This window comes from Astatotilapia calliptera, chromosome 22, assembly GCF_964374335.1.
Source record: "Astatotilapia calliptera chromosome 22, fAstCal68.1, whole genome shotgun sequence".
NCBI classification, from domain to species: domain Eukaryota; kingdom Metazoa; phylum Chordata; class Actinopteri; order Cichliformes; family Cichlidae; genus Astatotilapia; species Astatotilapia calliptera.
Window position 1 is genome coordinate 31,145,591 of NC_137442.1, and position 18,005 is coordinate 31,163,595.

At 41.5% G+C, this 18,005-nt stretch overlaps 2 protein-coding genes across 2 annotated transcripts; both read left to right on the top strand.

Moving 5' to 3' along the window:
- The first annotated feature begins 241 nt into the window (after positions 1-241).
- On the top strand, positions 242-9,420 carry txlna (taxilin alpha). The gene is made up of 11 exons (XM_026156567.2): positions 242-364; positions 975-1,174; positions 2,933-3,190; positions 5,363-5,454; positions 5,767-5,937; positions 6,111-6,305; positions 6,407-6,526; positions 6,631-6,705; positions 6,793-6,885; positions 6,978-7,073; positions 8,465-9,420. Exons 2-11 carry the CDS (start codon positions 985-987, stop codon positions 8,798-8,800), a joined length of 1,626 nt encoding a protein of 541 aa, XP_026012352.1. The 5' UTR covers positions 242-364; positions 975-984; the 3' UTR covers positions 8,801-9,420.
- A 3,635-nt stretch (positions 9,421-13,055) lies between these two features.
- eif3i (eukaryotic translation initiation factor 3, subunit I) lies at positions 13,056-18,005 on the top strand. The gene is made up of 11 exons (XM_026156891.2): positions 13,056-13,207; positions 13,591-13,683; positions 13,770-13,857; positions 14,142-14,207; positions 14,669-14,818; positions 16,097-16,224; positions 16,757-16,867; positions 16,988-17,077; positions 17,166-17,239; positions 17,339-17,431; positions 17,533-18,005. Exons 1-11 carry the CDS (start codon positions 13,205-13,207, stop codon positions 17,612-17,614), a joined length of 978 nt encoding a protein of 325 aa, XP_026012676.1. The 5' UTR covers positions 13,056-13,204; the 3' UTR covers positions 17,615-18,005.

The following is an 18,005-nucleotide window of genomic DNA, read 5'->3' on the forward strand; positions in this document are numbered from 1 at the left end:
CAGGCAAGAGTTACAACTGTGGATAGGAGAAAACAATAAGTAATAGGAAGAAATAACTCAATTTATTGAAAAGCTCAAAAAGATACAATTAAAAAGTTATCAGTAAGTGTTTTATCACGCCACATATAAAGCATTAATTTCAGCATTAGTTAATTTGACTGACGGGCTGCTTTGTAACGTTGTAATCCACCTCCCGATCAGCGTGTGGCGGTAAAGCACCAACCAGTTGTTTGCCAAGCGTCAATAAACCTCAAAGAAGAAGAAGACCCCAAAGTTATTACCGGAAGTGAGTTTTTTTTTTTTCTGTCTCACGCTGTTAAGGAAACCTACAGACACATTAGCAATTTCCTCCTTGACTCTAAAGGTAAACAGTTGTATACTACCTACAAACAACATGTATCATTTATAAGCAGGTAGCCGTGTAGTGTGTCTTTTTGTTTCAGTAGTTTGTGCCTGATATATACGAGCTCACAGCGGCTACCTGGCAGTTGTGTAAGCTAGTTTAGCTGCTTCTGGCGGCTTGTGCTAGCTAACGCAAAGTGAAAGCTAATGGGGACAGGGCACGATAGAAAAGAAAGCAGCTAGAAAAAGTTACTCTTTAATGTTTGGAGGATAGAAATGTATATGAATTTCCAGGCTAAAGTTCAGGTTTCACCAAACCAATCGTGCGGAGCCTGTCTTAAAACCAAAACTTAAAAACAAGTTCATCAGGAAACGTTACTGCACTGCGAAGGAGCATAGCTTAGCAGGAGTAACTATAGGTTTATTTCGCTTGTGGTTCAGCTGCTGCCACTTTGTTTGTGTCCCCATACAGCCGAGGCTTTATTAGGCTAGAAAAGATAAACTTTATTACGTTTAATGTTCTGTGACTCATTTGCGCTGACGGTTAAGTGTTGCTCAATAAATAAGTCTACTTGCTGTTATTATTTCCATCCCTCTGAGCTAACCATGGCAGGTTTTTCTCCTTGTAACAGGTAACGAGAGATGAAAAAACAAGATACCGAAGAGTCCACCACTCAGGCTGCGGAGAATGCTCCACCCGCAGCAGCAGCAGCAGGGACAGAGTCACCTGCAGCTGCAAAGGACAGCTTGGAAAGCAACAGCCCCAAAGAGTCTGAACCACAGACACCACAGACGGATACACCTCCACAGGGCGAGGAGGGGGCGGGGGGAGGTAAACTGTGAATTCATGTCAATCCCAGCGCTACTAGATTATAGTAGGCTAAAACCTTCCTATCATCAGTCATTGTGACTCAAGTTTATCATCTTGTTTCCCAGTTGTGCATGCGTATGTATACCAAGCAACCAAGATGTAGGAGTAGAGCTTTTTTCTCTATATCATTGATTAACCTGCCAACCCGAAGGGTGCATGTACCTGTTTATTCCCTGTGAAAGGAGGAGGCAGGAGGACACATTTTTTTCAGTTGTCCGGTATAGTTTATAAATTCCTGCGCTAAAATCTTTCTTTTTTTGCAAATTACTCATCTGCTGTCTACCTAATTGGCCTGGCAGTTGGTCGTGATGGTTCTTATTCTGATTTGAAGCAAGGAAGCTTGCTAATAGCAACATGTGATCCAGTGCTTTAGTTAGTGTGTCCTTCCCACTACAACCTGTGGGGGGGGTTGTACTCTACAGCCTGCTGTAGACTTCTGTGGGGAAACTTTGTAGAGCCCAAGATGTAACCTATGTAAGTGCATTTATGCTGGTGCTGATGCAATATTTGTTAATTAACATAGGGCAGGGATAGCTCAGTAGGTAGAGTGGTGGCCCCATGATCGGAAGGTCGGGGGTTCAACTCCATTGAACGGCTACCCTGAGGTACCCCTGAGCAAGGTACCGTCCCTACACACTGCCCCCCGGGCGCTGCATTGGTGGCTGCCCACTGCTTCACTGGGTGAATGGGTTAAATGCAGAGGAACTATTTCCCTATGGGGACTAACACATACACATTATTATTATTATTATTATTATTATTATTATTATTAGGGCCTTGTCCCAGTGTTTCACATGCAGTGCCTCCTGGGTCCTCGCTTGTTGCTGTGGTCAATTTTTTTTCAGGGAAGTTTTCCCTCTTCTTTGTACATTCCTTCATGTCCATTCCAATAGTTTCAGCAGTCTTATATTGTCCTTACATTGATGCTAGGATAATTATTTTTTATACTGAGAGAAAGTTATCCCCTCACTGATAAATTAAAATACTGCTGCGAAAAACAACAACATTCAGCATTTAACAGCAGTATGATAAAGTATACAATCAAAAAGCTCAGTGCCTCTTTCATTTTCTGCATCTCAGTTGTCAAACTCCAGCTATGAAGTGTCTGCATCAGTTTCAGTGCCATGCAAGCATCATAAGCAGTGTTAGGAGAATTTACTAATAGCAGGTTCCAGCTCCATATTATAATGCTGGCACCACTAATGTTTGACTCTACACTGCTTAGAATAGTTTGCTCTCTGTTGTTGTTTCATTTTTCTTATTCTTAAGCCTTTAATTTGCTAAGTGAGATCCAGCACGGCCAAAGTGACAGTTAGGAAGTAGAAATGCTGACCATGTGATCATCTGTGATGATGATAACGCCAGTCACAGGCCTTCAGATGTGCATCATGGTTGAGGACGGTGCCTAAAAGCATCTCAAAGTCACAAATCAATTAAAGATTCTCATTTATTTTCAAGATATTGTAAATAAAACTTCTAAACTGTTGCTGATCTGATAATCTGGGTGTTTTTTGTTTTTTTTTAAGGAGTATCATTTCCAACACGGTCTTGTAGCAAGTGAGCTTCATATTTCTCTCACTGTAACTGTTTAATTCTACATTGTATTATTTATTTGTTTTTTTAATTATTATGAACTGAAAACCCAAAATGCAACATATTTGACTTCAGAAGAAGAAAAGCAGCTAGTCATTTTTTCCCCTCCATTCTGTGTAATTGCAGAGGCTCCGTTGTCTCAGTGTGACATGGCAGAGGAGCTGAGCCGGCAGCTGGAGGACATCCTTAGCACCTACTGTCGGGAAAGCATTTCAGACGATGCCAGCGACTTAGCTAACGGCCAGTCACACAGCCCAGAGCTCAATGGCCTGACCAATGAGAGGGAAGATGACAAGCCAGAGGAAAGCAAAGTCAACGGTGGTGACAGCGGTGTGGGAAAGCAGCAGAAGAAAACTCACGAGAAGAAAAAAGTGAAGGGTCTAGGTAAGAGGGGGAAGTGTGTTCAGTGTTTTGGCCAGATTTATAGGAATAAGTGGGAGAAATTAGTGTGAGCGCGCTGCACAAGTGGAAAGATTGTGAGTAATCTACTGAAAATGCAAATTTATGACTGCACACAAAACCATTTTGTTTCGGTAATCACCAGCACAGTCCAGAAATGCAAATCAGGCGATATAAAACGAGTAGATTTTGTGTATCTTTTCAATAACGGCATAGCATTTCAGGTCAAAGAGAAGCAGACTCAACATGATCTGAAATACAGCCTGTAACAGATGTTACAGGCTGAGGCAGCTGTTCTCTGAGAGCGCTAATGGAGTGCAGCAGTATTCATCCAGAGAAGGGCTGCTGTTGTCTGCTCGACAAACCTGAAGTTTGTATATGGCAGCTCATGTGATATGTTTAGAAGGAGGACACAAAACATTAGATACCATATTGTTAATGTCTTGTTGGACTTAATGTTTGTGTAAACTTGTGCATGACTCTTGTTTTTCCTGCATTTGTGTCTGCAGGTGTTTATTAAAGATAAAAGAAAATAATGTGACTCTCAGACAGCTGCGAGTAGCAGAATCTCGAGTTCCACTTAGTAGTACCTGAACGACATAACGTGGGAGTCAGACATTCTTGTTTGTCACGTTTGCGTCAGGTCTGTCTGAGTCACATTAAAAGATTAATTTTTAAAGATGCTTCAGTGTGTTAAGTGAAAGATTCTATATCTAAGGAAAGTTAGAAAAATAAGTGGATTTGTGGCACAGAGCTCTGTGTGTGTTCACTGCTGAGCTTGTGCTCTCTGCAGTTTTTTGAAATGTGACTAAAACCATGAAACACCGCAAACTGCTCGGCTCACTGTAAAAGTGCTGCCTGTAATACATCTGTGGCCTACTTGTCTACTCTTTTAAAATAGCAGTGCTGCAGACTAGGGCTGGGCGATATGTTTTAGTACAACTTTGGTAAGCCGCACTGCTTGATGGATTGTCAGAGCATTACGGCTGCCGTAGTGAGGAGCTTCGCGGAGTAATCTGGGTCCAAAACTCCGTCCGCTTCAGGTCCCAAAGTCAAACGAACACTAAGAGTTAAAAACGGTCTAAATTCTTTCATCTTTAATTAAATCATCAACGTTGCTGCTTTATCGGGTGTAACAATTAAGTTTTACATCCATGAAAACAGAATTTATTAAATTTAACAGAGTTATAAGCTAACAGGAAGTTAGCTCGCTAGTTTCCACCTAAACATTTCATACCAAGTTCTGACCGAGAGATTTAAACTAATTAAAACGTACAGCTCTGCTACCACTTCCAACATAAATGAAGACAGAAAACTAAACAGCAGTGGCGTTTGCAGGGTTATTACTGGACTACCTGGTATATAATGTTGTGCTATGTGATTGCTAGCGACACAGCTATGTTAGCATAACATTAGCACAGTGAAGCTGGAGGATGAACACCAACTTTTTTTTTTCCACTCGATAAAAGTTAACGTGAGGGATTCTGGTGGTCAGGGACAAATGCAATCGCATAGCAGGATGCTATACACGGGCCAAACTTCAGTCAGGAGAACAACTGAGATCATTCATCCACAATACAAGGTTAGTTATTAATATACTGCAACAACATGGGACTAGAACAGCTGTGAGAGAATTCAACATTAATGAATCATTGTTACGGAAGTGGAGGAAGCGCAGTTTTTGGATTTCCCCATATTTCAAAAGTGCTTCATCTCTTTGCTATGACTGTCGTCCGGCATAATTTGCAGATGATAATGGTTTTAGCCGCTGCGATGCTTTCGACCAAAACAGTCGCAGCTTGATGACATCATCAACATGCGCTATCGCGATAGAGCGGTATAGTCAAAATCTCTGTCGTTGGCCAAATTTATATCGTTTCTATCGTATATCGTTTATCGCCCACCCCTACTGCAGACCAAACGTATGCAGGATTTGCTGCTGCTTCTTCATTCATGCATGTGTGCACATGTGCATTCCGCCTCACTACTGCTACCTCTACAAATAAGTATCTTACACTGCCTTCTGTAAATTGGCCTATCTCTTAAAAATGTCCATCCAAAATCCATCAGTTTGTAGTAGTTTAAAAAGCTGCTAACATTTGTGTGAGGTGGGCGAGGTTCCATCCTGATGTTTTTATTTGCCTTTGTTGTGAGCAGGGAAGGAGATCACACTTCTCATGCAGACTCTAAACACACTGAGCACCCCCGAGGAGAAGCTCGCAGGCCTCTGTAAGAAGTATGCTGAACTGGTGAGTAGTTCTTCTGAAGTTTGTAGCTTTGGCTGTAAACGTCTTTGTTATTATGTTAACGATCACAAATACTTCAAAACATATTAACAGCAACATTTTAACTGCTGTAAAATTTCCAGTCTGCCTCTAAGGACAAAAAAAAAACAACCCAAGCATCATATTGTTTGCGTGCACTATTCTTACATTTGAAAGTGTGTAAGGCAAGTTTGTCCTGTCGTGTCTTATAGGAAAGCAAGGCAGCGTCCTGCATAAAAAGATATAAATGTTAGTTTGGCGGTGTCACACCTGAAAGAGCATGTGTGTGTTTTACAGTTGGAAGAGCACCGAAACACCCAGAAGCAGATGAGGGCGCTGCAGAAGAAGCAGAACCAGCTGGTCCAGGAGAAAGACAACCTGAGGAACGAACACAGCAAGGCCATCCTGGCTCGCAGCAAGCTGGAGAGTCTGTGCAGGGAACTGCAGAGACACAACCGCACACTCAAGGTACAAAAACAGACCCTGTCCTCTATCTGTTACATGTATACACAACGCACATGCACAGAGACTCCTTAAATTTAGTCTTATTTTACTGATGAAGCGAAAACAGTTTGGAGGGTAAAGCTGACGATCACATAAAAAAAGCACTCGTTGTCATTATCATCATCGTGTCTCCGCAGGACGAAGGAATGCAAAGAACCCGGCTGGAGGAGGAGAAAAGGAAGGAGGTGACTTCTCATTTCCAGGTGACGCTGAACGACATCCAGGCTCAGATGCAGCAGCACGACGAGAGGAACGCCAGCCTTCGACAGGAGAACGCAGAGCTCGCCGAGAAGCTGAAGAAACTGTATGAACAGTACAAACTCCGCGAAGAAGTGAGTAGGCAGTGTTTTCCTTCACCCGCTTGGTTAAAGCGCCACCAGTGAGTCCTCAGTTATTTGAAACTCTCGCCTGTCTGACTTTGTAATCCCAAAAGCACATAGAGAAAGTGGTGAAGCACAAAGACCTGCAGCAGCAGCTGGTGGATGCAAAACTGCACCAGGCCCAGGAGCTGCTCAAGGAGTCTGAGGACCGCCACGACAGAGAGAAAGACTTTGTAATTATCCTTTTCTTTTTAAAATAAATACACAGTCCAAGCACAAGACTGAATCTACACATGCAACAATCAATCTCTAACGGCTTTGTTTTCTCCCTCCACAGCTGTTAAAAGAAGCAGTAGAATCCCAGAGGATGTGTGAGCTCATGAAGCAGCAGGAAGTTCACCTCAAGCAGCAGGTTTCCCATCAGCCTTTCAGATTTTCCAGCTGAACTCGGGAATGACTTTAACATTTAAATAATGTTGTTGTTGTTTTCCCTCACTAGTTATCACTGTACACGGAGAAGTTTGAAGAGTTTCAGACCACCTTGTCCAAGAGCAATGAGGTCTTCACCACTTTCAAGCAGGAGATGGAGAAGGTGAGGCGACTCCACTAACTTGAAGGTGTAAGAATGAAACGTCTCCGTGGTTATTGGCTGTGGTGACAGTCTTGTTCGCTTTGTGCTTACAGATGACTAAAAAGATCAAAAAGCTCGAGAAGGAGACGGCCATGTATCGCTCCAGGTGGGAGAGCAGCAACAAGGCCTTGCTGGAGATGGCCGAGGAGGTAAAGCTGGTTTGAGCTTATTGTGTCCACGTCTGCTGTTAAGAAGCTGTAAGATCTGTGTTTGAATAGTGTAGCTCATAGGTGTCAAACTCTGGCCCGCGGGCCAGATTTGGCCCGCAGCCTAATTACATTTGGCCCGCGAAGCCATACCAAATTATTATTAGAGCTGGCCTACTGTTATTATACAGCTAATATATATATTGTTTAGTATTAAGCTTTGCTTGTTCCATATTCAGTTTTTCAGCAAAACTTCTTTGAGTTCATAAGAAGAGATTCATTCTTAAATCTGGAGGAAGATTTTTTTTTTTTTTTTTCAATAAATATTAATGTTAGCCCGCGACTTTGTTCCAGTTTTGAATTTTGGCCCACTGTGTATTTGAGTTTGACACCCCTGGTGTAGCTATTTAAAAATCTGTATATCTTTTCAGCTGTCTTAGAGAACAGCCCCACTAGTATACTAGTGGACAACATCCTTGCTTTTATTTTGAAGGGGCAGTCGCTGCTAACTGTCTAACAAGATGAAGGGCAATCCCCAAATTAACCTGCAGCTAGTTTATTTTAGGATGCCACATAAATAGTGGAGTATGTGCCACTATTTTGAGCTGCAGAGCAGAACAAGGATTATTGGCCCTTCTATGCTCAACCTGTTTACCCTTGTGAACAGAGGCGTGTGCTAAAAGTGATGCTACAATAGCTGAGCTTAGCTTTGTTGTCGATTTACCTCCTTTATTTGTATTCTAGTGGGTTTTTTTTCATACTTTATGATAAGACTGCAGTGAAATTGGCATGAAGCTGCAGTATAAATGGTTACAGGCTTCGTTGACATCACATTTGGTTCACAGACTATCACATTTGTAACCTAACCTTAAATTTTCAAGCCACGGTTCTAGACAGTAGAATCTTACGTAGACAGTTTATTATGGCTGCAGTGTTTATATTCATTTGTGATTCTATTCATTTTTTTTTTTTAAGCAAGTGTGGGTGTAGGAAGTGGATGCATCAAATCTCCAGTCAAACCAAAAGTTTGGTGACTTTGCACATGAACAGTAGAATAACCTGCAAGTCTTGTTTTGCAGCAAGGTTATGACATCACAGGTGACTCAGTCCAGAGTCCTAACGATGTCACTGCCTTTGGGTCTCTCTTAGGGTGTTAAACAGATCCATGCTTACTCGTTTTATGGATACAAGAAGCCAAAAACCTCACTAATGGGAATCTTTTCTGTGACAACATGACAATGTTTCAGCTTCCTTACAGCTGAAAGTGGAATCTTCTGTTTTTCAATGCACAGATGGCTAAAAAGCTGACTGTGTGTGTGTGTGTGTGTGTGTGTGTGTGTGTGTGTGTGTGTGTGTGCGTGTGTGTGTGTGTGTGTGTGTGTGTGTTTTCACAGAAAGCCGTTCGGGATCGTGAGTTTGAGGCACTTCAGGGAAAAGTCCAGCGGCTGGAGAAGCTCCGGCGGGCGCTCAAAGTCGAACGGAATGAGCTGAACAAGAAGGTCCAGAGCCTCAGCGGCGGCACAGAGGGAGCCCCCACCTCCAACCCAGGGACTGACTCCCCCTCTCCACCACCTACAGACTCTCTGCTGGAGCCTGGCACCTGCCCTGCCCCTGACACCACCACCGCCTCCACCTCTTCTTGCTCCCACTCCTGCCCCTGTGAGCCGCAGCTGGACACAGACACCCTGCTGGAAGAGGCAAACACTCAGCCTGTCCAGGCACAGGAATGAAGCAGCACTGCTCACACGTTCTTCAAACCACCCACAGATAAGCCACCAGCCTGCAACCCACTACTCCTCTGCTGGATGGAGCCCATGTTAAACACTGGGACCGAAGCAAACTGCAAAGTCACACCTTTATGTACGAGACCAGAATACCAGATCAGCGTTTGACAGAAGGGTTTAGTTGTAATCTCCCAGAATCTTCTGCAAAACAGTCTGCTGGTGTAATTACATGCACACTATCACACAGTTACCGTGAATGTATAATGCAATTTTCTGCAATAATTTGGTTTTCATGGTTTTTATTAGCATCTATCGAGTGTGTTCATCTACAGGAAGCAACTAATCAGCCACGCAAGTTAATATTATTACAATACTTTCAGAAATAACTATAGTGAAAGGATAGTGATCATATTTACAAGTTATTATCTACATATTAATGTCAACATGTGTAAAAATGATCAAAGAACAGAAACCAAGGATGACATAAAGGACCACCATAACAACATAAACTATGCCATGTAGTCATATTAACACATCTAAATTTGTGTATATACAAATTATCAAAGCATTTTTAGCAAAGTAAAAGTATATATAAAGCTCGTATGAATAAATTTACATTAACTACATCACTTTGTTCATTCTATTTACTAAGATCCAGAGCAAGTGTTTATTATTCTGACTCTTCATTTCTAACTCTCGAGTTTGTTCCCCTTGTTTTGAAGTTTGCCATATTCTTCCTTTCCGTTTCTGAACTCACATGTACTCCTGTACTCAATACTCTGAGTAAATTTATTTCCTGCTTTAAATCACACCATGAGAGTTCCAGAAACATCTCTTTTAAAAGCATTATCCATATTTAACATATTGATTATAATAACGTATTTGAAATAACCTCCAGGGCCCTAATATTGCTCTTAGACTGTATGTAAACGGTGGCCACAGTGGCATCACCCTTTGGTTTCTAAGTCACATTTAAAAGCCTCAAATTTAGTGTTTTTGCCACGACTGTGTTGGATTTTCAAAGTCAGAAGTGACTTTTCATCTTTGTACAAGCATGTGGAAATATTAAATTAACAGCTAATGCTAATTAGCTTGGTTGCATTCATAAATTGTAGGGGTGCGAACCGAAGGCACACATGCCTGCAACAGAATAAAATAGTAGAATTTCAAGCTAGATTACAAACTAATTTCATTTAATAAAATCTTCCAGAAGGTCCCAGCAGCACAGACATAGTGGAGCTGTCCAGCTCAGAATTAGCTGACCTAGCAAACAGCAATTAACTACTCTAGCTCCCTGTGTCGGTCAGGGCAGGCATTGATTCACATGGATAACAGGTTATCATGGTGGTGTTATGAAGGGATTTGTTTTCCCAGGCTGGAAACGTTTTTATTAAAGTTTAAGGCTTTGGGGATGGACTTTTGAAGCAGGCCTCAAGTGGCCACTGGAGGAATTGCAGTTTCTGGCACTTTGTGTGTTCACATTTTTCAGGCCCAGAGGTTTTTGTCGCATCATCTTCAGATCTCATCATGTTTTTTTGACAATTAATAAATATTATTTTATTAGCTGACAATCCCAAAATATATGTCCGTATTAACCTCATTACTAGTGTGCATGTAATTCCACCGACCGCCTCTGTGTTGTGCTGTTTTCCTACACCTCCGGTCCAATCGGCCCGGCAACAACAGCAACACTGCTGTAAGGTGAAGCCAACCTGCTTTATGGTGTAAAGAGTCAGAGGGTGTGTGTGTGTGTGTGTGTGTGTGTGTGTGTGTGTGTGTGTGTGTGTGTGTGTCCAGTTAGTCTGCTTCAGTTTGCCCGCTGATTGTCAGTGTTTATCCTAAAACTCACATTATGTGTTTCTTTCAAGTGAAGTCTTAACAGCAGCATCAGGCACAATATTTTTAGCAGGTTCAATTCATAAAAACAGAAAATCATTTTTAGGCCTGTCCTGAAATTTGAGTCCCACTTATTAAAGCGTCGTACTGATGTTTAAAATGACAATTTTATGGCACTTAAGAATGTTATTTTTGAAAATTAAGGCAGCACATTACTGATGTGACATCAGATAAATATCAGCCACTGATCGACCAATCATTTTACTTGTCAATATTCCGATATCTTGCATTCCTGAACTTTTGGTCCGTCTGCATTGTTGGAAGATGAATCTGTCATTGAAATGTGGAAATCTGGCAGCGCACGCTATACTCTCCATTAATTTAGAGCATTGCTAAAGAGTTTTAGTTTTATGACGTCAGTTGCTTTTTGCTAATTTTGTTCGGGTTTGTCACTCTGCAGTAATGACCTCTTTAAACTCCATGGTTGTCTGGTGTGTGTATGGTGAGTGTGTGTGATAGAAGTACTTTCAGTTTTTCCCAGTTGAATGTTCAAAGACCTCTATGCAACGCTCGTGTCTTGGTTTTATTCTATGGCAGTCTGATCTGACAAGCACTCAGCTGAGAATGTATTTTTATTATATCCACTGTCCTGCATGGATGTGCTGTACCACACATGACATCTCACAGAGGAACACACACACATATAGATTTGTTTTTCCTTTTGGCCCACACTTGAGCTACACCGGATTGTTTCGATGTTGAGTGTAATGTTGTGAATCTCTTGAAAGATGCACCGACTGAGCCGATGTGAATACAGATGGAAAAGTTAGACCGCCTCTTAATGGACCATTGAACACGTGTCTTCTGACATTCTTGTGTACTACATAATATGTAGCACTGGGAACAGAGTGACGACTCATTTTCATCTGATATCGCAATGACAAACCTAATCTCTTCCATTGTCCCGTAGGACAGATTCATTCCTGTCCCACAGTGGACTGAGAGGTTCACTCACCATAAGAAGGAACCAAAGATCTTTCTGTTTTTGTTGGTTTTTTTTGGTCTTTTGCAGTACTTTTCTCTGGCTCTGTATATTTTGTTTCTTGTTAAATAAAAGAACTGACTTAGCTTTGACCTTCTAGACTCAAGCTTTTATCTGATGCTTCTATAAATATTTGGTCAGTGATGCTTGTGTTTTGAGTATGTGTGTAATTTTGCCTCAGTTACAGCACCACGGTGGATTTTAAGTCGAGGTGGTTTTCCAAAAATGCCGCATTAACTGTTCAGGAATTCCAGACATTTTTCGATACTGTGCCGAATTTTAGAGTGTCAGAAGTCCCTGGACTTTCAGACCTTTAAGATCAGGGATGTCAAAGATGTTTTATGTCATTGACCATGTATGGCCCAATTTGAGCTTTAAGGGGCCAGCCCAGTAAAGCTCCCCATACTATAAGCGGGAAAAGAGGTTGAATTAAATGTTTAATCCCAGAGTTATCTAATTATAAGGAAATGATGTGCAATCTAAATAGTACATCTCAGGTCTTGCATGGTAGACAAATGTTACTGTAGTAAAGTAATCTGTCAACAAAACTCTTTGGGTTTAAACTGTAAGAAATGAACGCGCTGCAGAAAAAAACGTTCTGTTAGCTCATTGCTGAGACTGACCTGTATTATAAAACAGGAGATTTTTATATTATTTTCAGAAAATTGCTGAGTTTTTTGCTGCAAAGTTAAAAAACAATAACATGAATTTCTATAGTAGATACTACAAAAAAATAACACACCTACACTTTTTTGATAAGTCCCTGATAGGTTTATTAATTAATTAATTAATTTATTATTTTTCACCTAATGATCATTTCCCCCGCCTGCATCTACAAATTATTGGACTTGGTATTGAATTATTATTCAAGATTCTTTATTTGTCACATGCATGGTTATACAGGTATAACACGCAGTGAAATGTGACCTGATACATATATATGATACTGGTTTTATGTGTTTTTACATTCAAATAAATGTAAAATTGAGGAAAAGGCAAAGGGAAAATTATACATGTGGAAATAAGTTAAAATGATATACTGTTATAAATTACAATTATCTGTAGCAATATATACGCTGTTTATAGTATGGGTGAAAATATGTCTGTGAAGGTTCTCAGTCATCCAGGTCATCGTAGCTTCTCGGATGAGAGGTGAAACGTCTTCAAGCAACTTAAAGAAGTCCAGACGCTTTTCTTTGCAAGCTCCTTTGACTATTGGTGAAAACGAATTTAATCAGACTGGAGCCTCAACAAATATGTTGGAATAATTGGGTTCAAAAAAGATAAAAAGACTAGAGATTTTGGGGATTTTCTTTTTAACTACTATAGTAACTATTAAGCCTTACTCTACTCTCCTAATCAGAAGGTGGCGGTAATGCGCTCGAATGCGATTTCCCCATCTGCCAAGAGAAGAAGAACATTTCCTCTTCCGCCGCGGCTCCGGTGCATGAAACACGAGTGTTCATCATTTCTCTTTCAACGGGAGGAACGGCGACAATACTGGACTTGCCGCCGACACTTAGCTGACAAAAATGGTTAGTGTGCTCCTTGGTAAATGGTTCCTGATGCTAATATTTGTTTTCGAATGAAGCGGTTTGTTGATACCAGCATCGCCTCCAGCTTAGCTAGCGTAACTGCTGGCGCTACCGTTAGCTTAGCTCGAAAATTAGCCAGCGACAGCTTATATTTGAGCTAGTGTTAGCTGGGTGTAGCTAAAAGAGGTTTCGCCGGCCTGTGGTGGTTGCTACAAGTGGAAAGCTGCTTTCCCGTTTTCTTCTTTGCCATTTTCTCTCGTTCGCTGTTTTGCTAAGCATTTCAACGTTAATAGTTGTTTCGTCATCGTAGAGCCCTGCGCATTGTTTCCCCTTTGAAACAGGGCGACCTGCTGATCTAAAATCAATGTTTGTGTTGTTCACAGAAACCGATCCTGCTCCAGGGCCACGAGAGGTCCATCACTCAGATCAAGTACAACAGAGAAGGAGACTTGTTGTTCTCTGTAGCTAAAGACACGGTGGGTTCATAATAGCCAAGCTCACTCATCCATTGTTTGTTAGTTTGTTTGCAGCTGGCCAACTCGTTGATCATCTCTCTCTACAGGTAACTAACGTATGGTACTCGGTCAATGGCGAGAGGCTTGGTACCTACAACGGACACACAGGAGCTGTGTGGTGTGTGGACTGTGACTGTATCCTTATTTTTCTGGAAAAAATGCTTGGAAAAGTTTTTTTTTTTTTTGTAGCAAACGGATGTAGTTTGAGATTGTAATGTATCGATCGTGCATGCTCGATCATCCAGGTAAGGAAATTCAACTAAAGTAATTATGTTCATCGTAAAAACATGAGCTGAGGTGGTCTTAGATATGTGACATCGAGATGAACAGAGCAAACTTTCTGGGATGAGTTTGTAATCCTGTGATAGTGTCTGTGCTGAGGATACGCATGTTTGGATCCTTAACTTGTCTTCTCTCAGGGGACACTAAAAATGTGCTAACAGGATCAGCAGATAACAGCTGTCGGTTGTGGGACTGTGAGACCGGTAGGTTGAAAACAAGTTAATCATTTTTCTTTCACTAGCTTTGCATGATTTCAAACTAATCTTCATGTGTGGTATACTGGGCTTTGCTCTGCTCCCTCAGTTGATCTTCTCTCTGTCTGGCTGTTTTAGCTCCTTTCATGTTAAGTGTAACTATATTCTGATTGGCTGATTGGTGGGTGGGGCTTCTGTGCTCACAGCCTATGTTTTCAATGACATATAGAGCCATGGGTAGAAAAAAAAACTGAGGATTTTGTGGGGATTACTTGTCATTTTAAATTTTGTCTGAGTTTAATAAAAGCATCGACCATTTTAACAGTGTATAAGAGAAAAGGGAAAAACATAATGTATCCACTTTAATGCCATATTTGCAGCATCGTCTGAACCACTCAGGTATGAGACAATCTCTAACCGGAAGTAGCTTCTTCTACAGTGTCATAAAGCCCACAGTGTGTCGTCCACAGGTAAACAGCTGGCTCTGCTCAACACCAACTCTGCTGTTCGAACGTGCGGCTTCGACTTCAGCGGCAACATCATCATGTTCTCCACAGATAAGCAGATGGGTTACCAGTGTTTCCTGAACTTCTTTGACCTGCGGGATCCACAGCAGATAGGTGCATATACACAGTGTTAGCAGTCATGTTGATCTTTAAAGAAAAAGGGCTACAAGACTAAAGAGTCACACATCAGAGGTGCTTTGAAGCCACCATTGGGCACATTGTCCTCCATAGACCAGTGTGAAGTAACTCATCTTTGTCTCAGTTTTATATGTATTTAGAGTAGAGCTGGGCGATATAACGATATATATTGCGAACTAACTTTTTCTCAATAGAAAAATTAAACTATTGCGATAGGCCTCACCACTCTTGTCCTCTTAAAAAAAAAAAAAGAAAACAAAGAACAGCCAATCCAAATTAAGTAGCGCAGAGCCGAACCAATCATAGTCGCAGCGTCACGTCACGTGACTTGTTACGTACAGCACAAGTGCCAAGCCGCACATGTGTATTTGTTTGGGAAGCAGCCAGCCGCCGTGCCGCCCGGGTAATGGAGAAAATGAGTGTGCTGACTACAGAAAAATCAACTGAGAGCGTGACCGAAGGTTACCGAAGAGAAAACAGATGACCGTTCCAATGCCGGCGAGATTGTTGAATGGAAGAGCCATAGAAGTTCCGTAGTGTGAAGGTATTTCTGCTATTTCAACTCTGACAAAAAACAGAGTAGCGCGCACTGTAAATTGTGCCAAAAGCAAGTCTGGAAATGAAGCGGTGCATGCTCAATCTCTGACTGGAAGCGCTAATTCGTCATTCGGCTTTTGTCAGACTAAAGTAACTGTTAAAACTGTTTGAAAAGCTCAGCTATACAACAAGGAGCGATTGAGAATTTCCTTTTAGTTCTCAGTTTATTTGATATTGACAAAAGTTACTCAATTTTGTCTGTTCTTCTGTAAAACAAACCATTTATTTTTAGAATTAATATTTTGTTTCTAAGTGGAATTGACGATTTAGTCTGTTTCGTTTGTTCTATTTTGAAACTTAAACGCTTTAGCGGCTGCCTTTTGTGTAGTTTGCAATATTTGCCTTATATTTTATTTTGCAATATTTTATTTATTATGGGAAATAAATATTTAAATCAAAACAAGCTGCTGATTATTTCACATTTTACTTGTGAGCAACGGCACATTTAAATCTTACAAATAGTTATTTGGCTTATATCGTGATATATATCGTTATCGCCTGAAATGAAAAAAACATATCGTGATATGAAAAAATCTTATATCGCCCAGCTCTAATTTAGAGATTTTTACTGTATTGGTGGAATTATTGCCGTATATGCGGATTATGGCTCATGTCAGTGGTATAAAGTTGTAATTTCTCTCTCTCTTCTCTCTGCAGAGGACAACCAGCCCTACCTGACCGTACCATGCAGTGACCACAAGATCACCAGTGCTGTGTGGGGACCTCTGGGAGAATTTGTCATTGCCGGCCATGAGAACGGAGAGATCAACCAGTTTAGTGCCAAGGTTTGTCACACACACTGGGAACATGTGGGAATGTATTAAACAGGCAACATAGAAAGCAACGTGCGATCTACACACAGCCCACAGTGCTACGAAAATGGAGCCTCTTCACCTTTCCCTTGATTTCTGTATATGCTGTTACCATGGTGATTGCTCATATTAAACATGACCAGAATTTCATATGACACCAGAGTATGTACAAGGAGTCATTGTAAGCCAGACTGCTCAAAACAGTTTCACACCATCTTTTTTTTTTCCCTACCCTGGCCCTGTGTGATGTCAGAGAGGGTGTCCTTGTATGGTTATCTCAGACATGCAAGAGGCAGCTTATCAGGACAGAAATGGCTTAAAGGGAGCAGAGCCAAAACGGCTTGTTTCAGACAGGATGAACTGATGAGGTCCACTGTAACATGAAATGAACAAGGCTTATTTTGAATTGTTGAGTGCCTGAATAAAAATGCGGAGCTTGAAACAAGAAAAAAAATGAATCCCGCTTCAAAGCGTCATGTTGAAACATGCTTCATGTTTTGGACAGTCTGGAGAGATCCTGAAGAAGGCCAAGGAGCACACCAAGCAGATCAATGACATCCAGACATCTGTGGATCTGACGATGTTCATCTCTGCCTCCAAGGACAACACTGCTAAGGTAAGCCTTTAAACACAACCTCTGAGATCAGGTCACTGATGTACGTTCGCTTTAAACGTCACATGCAGATGTCTCTGATGCTGTTACTGAGTGTTGGTCATGTTCCTCATGTTCTTGTAGTTGTTTGACTCGACTTCTCTGGATCACATCAAGACATTTAAGACAGAGAGACCTGTTAACTCTGCTGCCATCTCCCCGATAATGGACCATGTAAGAGAAGCCCCTCACAGGTGCTGCATGTCCTTTGCACAGAGAATCAGTCTGACATTTAATATTTACTCAATGCTGTGTCACTCAGGTGGTGATGGGAGGTGGACAGGAGGCCATGGAGGTCACTACGACCTCCACCAGGATCGGGAAGTTTGAGGCCAGGTAAGCTAACGTGACAGATGTGGATTCCCCTTTTAATGCTTGATTTTAGTCCTTTCAGGAACCTGTTGTGGTGGTAACCACCTTCTTTGCTGTACTCAGGTTCTTCCATGCTGCCTATGAAGAGGAGTTTGGCAGGGTCAAAGGTCACTTCGGCCCAATCAACTGTGTGGCATTCCACCCTGACGGCAAGAGGTAAAAGACGACCGTCTTCCTGACCATCATCTTCAAATATGCAGACAGCGTGGTTGAAGCAGTTGTTAACACTTTTCTCCTGCTGTTGTCGTTTTGTGCAGTTACAGCAGTGGAGGAGAAGACGGATACGTAAGGATTCATTACTTTGACCCACAGTACTTTGACTTTGAATTGGAGGCGTAAACTGCCAGCCCGTCTGACCCCACAGCTTCAGCTGACATCAGACTCAGTCCAGTCAGGAAAGAGGAATAACGGACAGTCGGCACTTTGTCTCCTCCCCTTCATCTGAACTGATCTGGAGTCAGGGTACAACAAAGGTCTACGCTGTACACTTCTCCCAGATTACTTCACAATAAAGGAATAGAGCCGACGAGAGTGTGGTGTTTATTGTAAGGCTTTTTATCTAACATCACTTTTGACACTCCAGGGGCGTCTGGATCTCTACATATTTTGTGACTGGACTTTAACCCATTCTCCTGAAGTGTATTTAATTTGACAAGAATTTGACTTATCAATCATTTTTCTGTTGTGAAGCCATTCTGCCAAAAATCGCTATAAAATACCTTAAAAAGTT

Excerpts from the sequence above, each read along its gene's own strand:
- txlna (XM_026156567.2), top strand. The coding sequence starts at position 985 with ATGAAAAAACAAGATACCGAAGAGTCCACCACTCAGGCTGCGGAGAAT. Across the intron at positions 3,191-5,362 it reads GAAAAAAGTGAAGGGTCTAG|GGAAGGAGATCACACTTCTC; the intron begins GTAAGAGGGGGA and ends TGTTGTGAGCAG. Across the intron at positions 5,455-5,766 it reads GTAAGAAGTATGCTGAACTG|TTGGAAGAGCACCGAAACAC; the intron begins GTGAGTAGTTCT and ends TGTGTTTTACAG.
- eif3i (XM_026156891.2), top strand. Across the intron at positions 16,225-16,756 it reads TCAACCAGTTTAGTGCCAAG|TCTGGAGAGATCCTGAAGAA; the intron begins GTTTGTCACACA and ends TGTTTTGGACAG. Across the intron at positions 17,078-17,165 it reads TCTCCCCGATAATGGACCAT|GTGGTGATGGGAGGTGGACA; the intron begins GTAAGAGAAGCC and ends TGTGTCACTCAG.